Genomic DNA, 11,045 nt, shown 5'->3' with positions numbered 1-11,045 from the left:
CTGTTCTCTGTTCGGAAGCAAGGCTCTCGGGCCTGCCTCTCTTTCTTGCCTGCTTTCTTGGATCCCCAGTAGAGAAGGAATATCATCTTAGAGAAAGAAAAGCTTTTCCACAAATGAAGGCATAGCTGGAGTCTTGTTTCTGAGTCAGGAGAGGCTAATAAAGGAGCTTGGAACTCTGTGTGAAGCTAACAGCTTTCAGAACAAACTGACCACCCTCCTAACAATAAAAACCTTTACAGGAAAACAGGCAATGGGCAAAGACGCTTAGGACTGTGAAGCATAAACAGCACAAAATAAACTGCTGTGGTTTCTCTCGCAAGCGTGGCATCAGACATAAAGCGGCCCATCAGACACGTCAAACCCATTCTGTGCGCCAAGAAGCTTCTAGGGCCTTCATAAGCTGCTCGTCCCTGCCACCAGTTGATTCTGAAACATTTCAGAGTCAGGCTGGGAGGTGCTGTGTGGCCCAGCTGTCTGGATGGAAATCAAGGAGACCACAGTTAACGAGGTTCTTGCCATTTCCGTTTTGTGATATCATGGAGAACACATGATGAAAGAGACCACATGCACTCTTCCTGGGGACAACCCCAAGATGACTGCTTTTATAAGAGATGGGAGGGGAACTAAAAAGGAGAGACATTTAAAGTTTCCTGAAAGAAAAGAACCCATGTTCTACAACTTCAAATTTTTCTTAACAAAGAAAAATTTAATGTCAGACGAGCAGTTGAACCAGGGGTAATGCAGACAGATGTTAGGAGTGGTGCAGTCTGTAAAAATGCCACGTTAAGTGCTGACTAGCAAAGATCACTGACTATGCCAGGAAACTCGGTCCTAGTAGGGCAGTGTGGGACTAACAATGGGAAGCCACACAGTAAGACCAATACTCAGTGGAGAGATGGAGTCCAAAACGACGATGACCGTGGGTTAGCCCTTTAGGAGAATGGTGCTGTCTGCACCTGGCATTAAGTTACCACTGGCGCCAAAGGAGCCATGAGAATAAGAGAAAATCCACATCATTACAGCAGTGTGCTCACAGAGTACTTGATCCTCTGGAGGCTGTCACTGGCAAGCACCAGCTCTGTGCAAGGAGAGCTCCCAGATACAATAAAATCATTACACAGCTTTACTCTGAAGATCATTTTGCATTTTAATAAAAAAGAATTTATGTCAGGAAATAGTCATTTACAAACCTTGAAGTGTTTTTGCCTGGATCTGGAGTAAGAATGTCTTTAAGAAGAGGTTTGTAAGGTCTTCATAACAAAGTGTTATTTACAAAAACAAAAAACAAAAAAAATTAACAGATCATGTATTCTTTAAAAATTTTGAACCAAAAACTGCTACTAGTCTTTTTGACCGCAGGGAATCCCTGCCATGGTAACGTGACAAGGTCGGCATAATTCTGTGAACAGAAAAGGAAGCCTTGATGGGTCTGATGATCCCAAAGTGGGTTTTCATCGAGAAGTACAATTGGAGTGAGAGTGCATTCTAGCGAAAACTTCAGCCCTCATTCAGTTGCATATAAAAGCCCTCAAAGAGAACACACAGTACAGCAGTGTTTTGTAAAAAGGCAGCAGTACGATTTGTACAGACCCCGACATCTGGTCCTGTAAGATCCTCCTCTGCCTCCTTGGTCCCCCAGCCGCCAGCGCTCTCTTACTTCCTCAGACGTGCAGCCTTACCAGTCCCGGGGGGACAACAGCAGAGAGACTTCATTCACCACTGCCATTATTTCTGCACCAGAAATGCCAGAATATCCTGTGGGGCAGCTGAGAAAACCATGACTGTGAATGAATGCCACAGGGTCTGAGTAACCAGCTCGACCTCCTCTGCAGTGAACTCCTCAGAGGGGTTATTAAAGGAAAACAAAAGACAGTTGCAACCCATGGTGGATCAAAAGTTACAATATCAAATCACAGAACCCCTGCCCAAAGAAAAGACTGCAAATAGTCCTCTGGAATCTCTTGTGTAAAGATAGATTTATAGTGACTCAAAATATTTTAGAAAAATCTCTGTAGTGTGAAGTTCTTCTGAACTAAAGATTGTACCCCCAAAAGATTTTTCACTGAATAAATGAGAATTGGCTCTGTTTCTTCTATTATACTTCTGTATAGCCCAAGTAAAAATACTAATAAGTTTCTAGATTTCAGTGGGGAACTACAGTTATTAGGACCCATGGATATTGCTGCATTTCAAATACGGTACAATAATTACAAAATATAGACCATCTCTTTACAAATACAAATTATAGTATATTACAAGTCATGTACAGTAAATCTATAATTTTTAAACAAACTAGCGTATCTAAGTTTACCTGGTTGCGAGTGCAGTATTATTCCAGTTTACAGTTGCCCTTAGCCTGACAGTCAGAAATCCAACTGTCGGAGCGACGCCCTCCTGCCTGTAAACTGGCATCACGTCACAGAAAACCCTGCTTACAGGGTCCTGCTTCCCCTCCCAGGATGACGGCTGGTAGGCTGGTCCTGATGTACACACTGTATTTCAGAACAGCTGAACAGGAATCAGGAAGCAGTGTGGGTTTTTTGGGGGGGAAAGGGTTTAAAAATGGATATGCTGGGCCCAGTGAACGTCTGATATGCTGGACCGATGGCTGAGGTAATGACACAGGTGTGGTGATCGTCATCACCTTTAACCCTTCCCCACCCCGCGCCCGCGGGTGGCAGGCGAACGCGCCGGACAAGCCAGCAGGGCTCGTCTGACCCTCTTCGCTGGTCCTCTCCAGGAGGGCTGGACCTGCCCTCGCCCACACAGCTGGGGCACGGCTGTCCCCTGCCAGGTTTATGGCTTCCTTGAGGCATGACATCACTTGTTACAAAATTCTAACTGCGAACAGGGACTCCACGCTAGTGCCTAAATTTTCCTAACTACGAGGCACTTTTCCCCTGGCCCTCCGGTGCCCCACCTGGAGGCCAGAGCCTGTCAGCGGCTCCCTGGAGGGGCTACAGGGTGGTGATGCAAATCATTTCATCTGCCAGGTCCTCCTCGTCCCTCCCGGGGTCTGGCTCCTCGTCGCTGTAGCCAGGCCCGAAGTCCTGGAGCTCGTAGTCTTGCCGGCGTGAAACGGGGCCCAGGCCTCCAGCGGCCCGGGGGTGCACGCTCCCGTTCAGCAGGTTGCTGGCTGCACTCTCCATCTCGTCGATGGTTAAGTCACAGGCATCGGCGATCTCATGTTTTGTTGCCGACACGAACTTTGGGTCCCTCGCATACCGTCCTAAGCCTTCGGATATCAGAACCTGTACAGAGAAGAGGATCAGTGGCATAGATGCAGGATGACAGAAAGACCACCTCGTGCACTGTCTGCCTGATATGCTTTTGGGACCCAGGAAGACCCCATTCAGGGTACCTAAGCCTGGAGGCAAATGGGAATCTAAAGGAGCTCAAACACGGCACATGGCCCAACAAGAGTGAAACCCAGGGGGGACAAATGTTTCAGAATAAACAAGTCGTATTTGTGGGACTAACATTCGCAATCCTAGGTGCAGCCAGCTGATGAAACCCAGCAGGGGTGGTATTTCTATGGTTCAGTAGCTAAGTCTTGCGACCCCATGGACTGCAGCATGCCAATCCCTGGTGGCTGGCACGATGTTTTCATCCTTGCACTTTAAGTACCATCCTCGCTGCTAAGAAGTGGGCAGTTGTCCAGGTTCAGAAGAGGCATCCTGGCTCCGGAGCCCACCCGCCCTCAGGACCACCTCCCCGGTGCCACTTCGCGGCCATACTCACTGCCTCCACCAAGCTGTCCGCGCTCCTCTGCTTGTCGCTGTTCTTGTTGTGGAAGCTGCTGGGGACGGTCAGGCTGGCTGGTGTGAATGTCCGATAGGAGACGCTGGGCTCGTCCGTGTACCACGAGCTGCGGTGCAGGGACGGGAGACTGCCGTTGACCTGGTCTGGGGCCTCCAGCCGCTCGACCTGGATCAGCGGGGTATAGCACGGCGTCCAGTCCCGATACGACGGCGTGGCTGGGGGGGTGGCCCAGGACCGGGTGGAGTGGCTTGGCGAGTACTTCTGGGCTTTACTGGAATCTAGGCCGGCGACTGCCATGATCTGAGGAGACAGAAGAAGCAGGGTGAGGTCCTCAGGGGTCCCGGCCTCAGGTGCCCTCAGAAAAGGCCAGGCTCAAGGCCCTGGTTTAGGGGCTTCAAAAGGATACAACACTCTGAGTAATTCAATGAACTGGCTGTAAAAACTCGGCTGTCTAGCAGACTGTGTTTTCTTTTGCCCCCAATCCATAATATATCTCCTGATCCCCAAGTGGGAATCAATTATTCATGAAATTGCTTAGAAGCATGAAGAAGACACACAAGTCGTGGAGTACAAACACGCCACCTGGATGACTCTGGGTTTGAACAGGGAAGTGCGTTTAGGGCAAGCTGACGGCGCCCAGCGCTCACAGAGAAATGGGTTGGTTCTCTCTCGGGCAACTCGTCTGCAGCCGGCACTCTGCTCAGAAGCACCACCGGGTACAAGCCTGCTTCTTCTACCTACAACGGTGCCATGGCAGGCCTGCCCTGCATCTTTCTCTGCAAGGGGCAGAGGGGACAGTGAGGCCAGGTCTGTGAAAGGCACAGGCCTGTGGCCATGTCAGAAGCCAGGACCATCCAAGGGAGGCACACACAAGCCTGCGGGGACCCCCATGCCTACTTAGTGTGCGGCATGGATGCCTGGGGCCTTCCCAAGGTTTATCCTCCATCCACGACAGAGCAGGACACAGCAATTATTGTAAAAAATGGAAGGCAAAAAGGGACAAGGTTGGCAGAAAGACCTGAACAGAAACTCTGAAGTGCCAGCTAGTGTTTATGTGCCCAGGACACTGGGGTCCCTGCCCTGGAGCTGCCCGGGGGGCCGGCTCACCTGTTGCTGCATCAGGTGCAGAGGCAGGGCTGTGCGGGGCGGGAAGGCGGGCGACGGCGGGACCTCTTCCTGGCTGCTCTGCCGGCGCAGGCACTCGAAGTTGAAGGAGGACCTGCGGGGGGCTGAAGTGAAGCACATGTGTGGCTGTGAAACCAGCTGTCAGGCCCTGGGCTCTGGGGGTCAGGGCGGCCCACCTGGACGTCCAGCAGCAGGGCCCAGGAGGAAGCAAGCAAGGCATCCAGAGAAAAGCACTAGGCATGGTGGCGGGTGTCGGGAGTTGTCTCAGAACTTCAGGAAGAGAAAGCAGCCTGACTGAGGTGTGTCTCCAAAAAGAGCAAGTTAATGTCTCAGCCCCGACACATCTGTTCTCTCAGGAGGAGCCAGAGAGCCATGCTCTGACTCGAGGTCCCTGGCCCTGCACGTGGCAGGGACACAGCATCTCAGGTCAAGTACATGACCTCATTGGAGAACCCACAGATGCCTGCTGACTGCCTGTTCTCTTCCTGAGCATCTCTGGGGCTGGAGTGTCCTGTGGGTGCTCCCAGGCTGTGGTCACCCTTCTGTCTGCTACCTGCCCTAACAGCTCAACCAGATAACAGGCAGATCCCCTTGTGGGGCAAAGACCCAACTACCCTAACCAGGAAGACAGAAAAGGACACCTTGAACTGTAAAGAATGTGGCTAGTTGTCCTTAATAGACAACAAACAGGCTTCCCAGGTGGTGCAGTGGTAAAGAATCTGCCTGCCAATGCAGGAGACACAGGAGGCACGGGTTCAATCCCTGGGTCAGGAAGATCCCCTGGAGAAGGAAATGTGAACCCACTCCAGTATTCCTGCCTGGGAAATTCCATGGACAGAGGAGCCTGGTGGGCTACAGTCCATGGGTCGCACAGAGTCAGACACGACTGAGCACCTATGCATGTCCTGCTAACAGCCCCTCCAAACAGAGGCTTCTAGACACGCTGAGCGATGATAAGTGATCCAGGCTCGAGGCTCCCCAGGGTGCCAGGCCCAAGAGATCAGTCTAAATTCTGGGTCCCTGTGCACAGTCCAGAGGGCTCCCCAGGACACCTCTCCTTACCGGTGGCCTGCAAGGCAGCATTGAGTCACTTTGGCATTCCTTTCTTGAACTCTGCTTTCTGAGCCCACAGGGCATTTCTCCTACCCTAGCACAACTCCACACACCCCTGACTCTTACACTAGAAAACTGCAGGGACCAGCCTGGGGAGCCCCTGCGGGCATCCTGGGAGGCACATGAAGCTGCAGAGCCCTCTTGGTGGAGGTCCGGCTCCAAAAGTGCATGGATACCAGAGACAGCCCATGCCAGCCACTGCTCAATGGGGAGGGAGACCCTGCAGACAACCAGCCTATCTCGCAGGCCTGTTGTACACTATGCAACCTGCTGGGCCTCCTGGTCTAGCTGCTTCTGGGGAACACAGACACCTGCCATCTGCTCCAGATGGCCTTCCTCCCACATGCTGCCCCGGGCCAAACTCTAGTGTTCTAAGAGAAGGACAGGCTTCCCAGGTTAGCACTACCTCTAGCTTCCTCCTGGGTCAGGTAGTGGGACCAGAGGCTCAAGCCAAGAAAGGAAAACTACCACCGCCATCATTCAGAGAGCACCCTTCAGTTTTGAAAACGGATCCACCTACGCCTGCCATCTTATTTGCGCTGCACAACCCGCTGTAATGCAGAGAGCAACCCCTCTGGAGCTGAGCACACAGGAGTTCCACTGGTCTCCCTGCCCGAGACCTGAATACACGGGCAGGAGAGCGAATACAATGCATTTCACCGATTCACGCTTATAAATAAAGAGGGCAGCCAGTTGCCCACTCGGGGTCCTTGATTCACAGAGGCAGCACCCGTGAACGGTGGAGACGTTCATGACCACCCAAGGGAGAAAAGGTGGTCGCAGGAGGGCAGTGGAACTCAAGGGGCCTGGGGCTCAGCCCCACCCGCACAGGCGTCATCCAGGACTGACGGAGCCCAGCTCTGCTCTGTTCAGCAGCTTGGGTCTGGGGCTGTGAAATTAAATATTAATGGATACGGGTCTGACTGCACTTGCCCGCAGGACGCTGACAGCTGGAGAGAGACAGGCCTGGGCGCCACCCAGCTGAGCTTCCTACCGTGCACGCAGATGGCAGACTCAGAGCCGATGTCCCACTTATTTCTGGTGACCGATTAGAGTCCTGCCGCAAAATACACCTCATTCCCCAGCAAAGCCACAGGTGGATCGTCTTTAACCATCAGCAAAATGGCCACACGTCCAAAATCAAGCTACCCAGCCAGGAGATGTCAGGAGCTGCTGCTTCAGCTCCTTCCCCAGACCACGGTCCTCACTGGGGGTGACCCGGCTCTCTCGGCAGTACCAGTGATGCAACGTGTACCCGAAAACCCGCCGGCCCCTGCCCCTTCTCCGCAGGATGGGATGCCCCGGCCCCGGGATGGGAGTGCCCACCCGAGCAGTCACCACCAAGGCCCCAGCAGGGGCACTGGCAGACCATGGCAAAGGTGGAGGAGAAGACGGCAGTGAGGCGAGACAGGAGGAGGCACGGGTGCCACAAACCCTCAGGCGCTCCTCAGAGCCCTGGGCCTTGGTAAGAGGCTTGGGCTCACGTCCACTCAGCAGGCGGGCCCATCCTCCACCCTCAGAGAGCCCACGGCCCCATCTGGGGAGTGAGCCTGTCGACACTATGGTGCAGGACTTGCCTACCCATCAGGGCAGACCCCAAGCTCAAAGGCAACGATGATGCGCCCAGAAAGCCCCTCATCAAGTGCTACAAACTGTGCAAGCATGGGGCCCACACTGCCTTGGCTGTTCTCAGCGCCGGAGCGCTTCCAGCCCCACCATGTGGCACGTGGGTGAGGAAGAAAACAAAAGCGACAGCCTCTCCACCCCGAGGGCGGGGGTTGAGGGCTGAAGGCCCCTGACCAGGCCTGGCCCACCCCCCGGGCTGGGGCAGGCGGACACACGCACTCCCCTCTGCGAGCCTGGGTCCCAAACAAAAAATCCAGCCTCACATGTAGGGGTGGGAGGTAGTAGGCGTCGCCTCGGAGACCTCCGGGAATCGTAGCCAACGGGCGAGTCGTCGTCCTCTGAGAAGCTTTGGGGGTGATGGTAGCCTCGAGGCCGCTCGAAGTCCAAGCTGCTGCCCGGGTATCGGCTATAATAGCTGCAGCCGTAGCTTTGCCTGGTGGCCGAGAAGGCCAGGAGAGAGAGGAGGGAGCATGTTGAGAGCCCAGTTAACAAGCCCACATCCAAGTCCACTCCCACCTCCTCGGACACAGCAGGACTAGCTGAGAACACAGCCCTCGGCTCCACAGAAGATTCGAGACGGAGGACAAGGGCTGCTGCAGGAACGCTTAGGAGGGCAGGCCTGTGAGGAGCAAGGCGCCATGCTTTCCCTCCCTGGGCGGCCTCAGTCCCGGCTCAGATGTGGACTGCAGGTGCCTTGCAGGCTGGGCTAGCCCCACTTTCTCCCAGAGAACCCTCTCCCGAGGGGCTACCTATGGCTAGGTGGTGGCGGGAGGGTGGTGCCAGGGACAAGAAAATGCATGAAGCACAGTCCCCACTCTCAGGGAGCAGAGCCAATACCCTGTGCACACAGACTTCTAACGCAGGCTGGAGAAGGTTAGCGCTGGAAGACAGGGCTTGGGGTGGGCCATGAGCTCTAGGGGTGGGGGTCCTTTCAGTTCCAGTCGGGGGAGGGAGGAGCAGGCCCTTGCAGGGGGTGGGGTCAGGCCAGTGGAGGTGGGGAAGAGCATTCAAGGCATGGTTGTGCTCCGAGTCACGGCCCTGAAGCAGGAAACTGAGAACGCAGTTGGCTCAGAACCAGTGGTTCCCAAAGTCAGGCATCCTGAGGCCCACGGAAGGACAGGGTGGAGAGTGGGGGGAGGTCTGGCTGTGGCCGGCCTGGAGCATGAGGCTGGCATTTAACACCATCTCAGAGGTCAGAAGGGACCTCGCCACACAAACACGTCCACTTCGATGGGCCCCATTCACGGTGAGATGCAGTCCCCAGGGAAGAGGTGGATGGCCTTTGTGCCCCTGTACCACCTGCTATCCATAAGTGTCCTACAGCAAATGCCCACTTTACCCCACCCATGCCTTCTTCAGGACAGAAGCCCAGGAGGCTCATCTGCTGAGTGATGCCCCTCTGACCTCTCGTCCCCTCGATGGGAGAGACCCCCTTGATGGGAGCGAGAAGCAGGAGCTGTTCGTGAAGTCCAGCCCAAGCTCTGGGCTGATGAATCCCAGCCCAGAGCTCTCAACCTTCAGCAAGGCTCTCATTTCTGGCATGCTCACTAAAGCCTCGTGGGCTCCTGGTGGAAACAGGTCTATAGGCCTGAAGGAACGGCCTCCACTCCACCACTCTCTGGCCTGGGGACCGTGCCCCTGCTGCCAGGACTGTCCTCGGGGCGATGGAGACCTCACCTGCTCCCGGTGGGCGAGCTGTCATCCTCATAGCACTCCTCGCTGCTGAAATACTCCTGCTCCCCCGGGCAGCAGGGGTCCCTGAAGTAGCCGTGGATCTCCGGGTCCTCCCGGCAAATCGTCGGGAACTGCTCGTCTCCCGAGTCAGACCTGCAGTGGGGAGAGAGGGGCTGAGCGGCCGGCGGGTGGCGGCAGCTCCTCTGGCCATGCCTCGTGGTGGCCAGAGCATCCCTGCCTGGGGAGTGCTCCTGCCTCGAGGGGGCTGGACTCTGCTGCTGCTGCCTCTGGCGGTGGTGGTGGGCAGGTGTGTGTGTGCATGCGTGTGGCTAGGTATGCACACGCCCGTGTGGCGGGGTGTGCGTGTGTTGTGGGTGGGGGTGTGGGGGGAGTGTGTGTACTGTATGTGTGTATAGGGTGTGTGGGGGGAACTGTGTGGCTGGGTATGTGTATACCCGTGTATACCAGGAAGGGGTTTCTCCCTCGGTGCCTTCATGATGCTAGCACCAAACCACTGCCCTAGGAGGCCTGCCTGGGAACCAACAGAGTAGATGTAGTTTGGGAAAGGAACAAGAGGACAGACCTGGAGACCTGGAGCGATGGGCTCCCGGGCTGCCTGCTTGGGTCCCTGGGAGGCGCAGGCACCAGGCCCAGGGTGATTTCGGAGCCTGGAGCCCCTGACCTGGGAAGGCTGACAGGAGCTTTATGTACTGTGTCCCGGGGAGAGAGACTCTCCTGGACAATACCCGCTGCATTTTCCAAAGACGGCCCTGCCCCAGGACTGTCATGTGATGACGCCCTGAAACCCAGAGGTCCTGGCCTCAGCCCTCAGTACATGCAGCCGGGTGCTGTGCTGTCACCGCTCTCCAAACAGAAGACTATGGGTCCTCCAAGCTCTTCACTCTTTCCCACCCTCCTCCAGCCCCAGTAACGTCCCCCTTGATGATTAGTAAGCCAGGAGGTGGATCGTCCTCACCCCCAACACAATGACCACCCCACCCACAAGTCCACTGGGCTCAACACACAGGGAGCAGGGTTCTCTGCACACAGGGAGATAAAGGAGAAGGCCCTGCTCTTCAGGAGGTGAGGGGTCATGCTTTCACAAAGCCCCCACAAAAGGCTCAACCCCACAGAGCAGAACGACTGCCCAGCTCCACAGGTCTGCTCCCCCAGCACTGCGCGGAGGCCTGTGGGGCTACAGCTGTGGGCACGTGGCATGGGGATGTGGGCCCCTGGATGGTAACCCAGTCTCTGCAGATATGGATCTGAAAGCTCTGCATCCACAGCCCGGGGCCAGACCACCCTACACTAGGCGAGCTGGCTCCCAGGGCACGGTCACCTCCCAGCACTGGAGAGGCCCTCTGGTCCCACCGGGAACACACAGCATTTAACACATAAACACAGGCAACAAGCACATACCTAATGTAAGTTTCATAATAGCGGGTTCTATCCAGGAAAGGCATAATGTGGGAGGGAGGGAGAAAATAAAAGTTAAAATATTTCCAGCAAACTTTACACAAAGGATATATCAAGTTACCCCCCAGAGCCGGACTCGGCAAACTGTGGTTGCCAAGCCGACTATAGGCCGTCATCTGTTTCTGTATGACCCACAGCTAGACTTTTTAAAGGACTGGCGTGCTGCAGTCCATGGGGTTGCAAAGAGTGGGACACGACCGCGCGACTGAACCGAAAGGACTGAAACAAAATCAAAGGAAGAAAAGTAGTTCGTTGCATGTGACTGCGTG

General features: G+C 55.1%; 1 protein-coding gene across 4 annotated transcripts in view; it reads right to left on the bottom strand.

Annotated features, from left to right (window-relative positions):
* Positions 1–619: 619 nt before the first annotated feature.
* The window catches only part of CACNA1D (calcium voltage-gated channel subunit alpha1 D), a 342,532-nt gene continuing 332,106 nt past the window's right edge, over positions 620–11,045 (bottom strand). For 2 of the 4 annotated variants that reach the window (XM_088831938.1, XM_055414079.2), the window contains 6 exons: positions 10,720–10,746; positions 9,304–9,453; positions 7,890–8,059; positions 4,870–4,991; positions 3,742–4,062; positions 620–3,251 (listed from right to left, as the gene is read on the bottom strand). In XM_088831938.1, the coding sequence (XP_088688064.1) occupies positions 2,958–3,251; positions 3,742–4,062; positions 4,870–4,991; positions 7,890–8,059; positions 9,304–9,453; positions 10,720–10,746 (1,084 nt within the window). In that variant the 3' untranslated portion in view covers positions 620–2,957. The remainder of the gene's footprint in view (positions 3,252–3,741; positions 4,063–4,869; positions 4,992–7,889; positions 8,060–9,303; positions 9,454–10,719; positions 10,747–11,045) is intronic. The other 2 variants (XM_055414081.2, XM_088831939.1) reach the window with 1 other exon arrangement.

The sequence above is a fragment of the Moschus berezovskii genome, chromosome 24 (genome assembly GCF_049115385.1).
Source record: "Moschus berezovskii isolate FMDL1 chromosome 24, NW_MosBer_1.0, whole genome shotgun sequence".
NCBI lineage: Eukaryota > Metazoa > Chordata > Mammalia > Artiodactyla > Moschidae > Moschus > Moschus berezovskii.
Note: the sequence above shows the minus strand (reverse complement) of the source record. Positions and strands in the feature narration are given on the sequence as shown.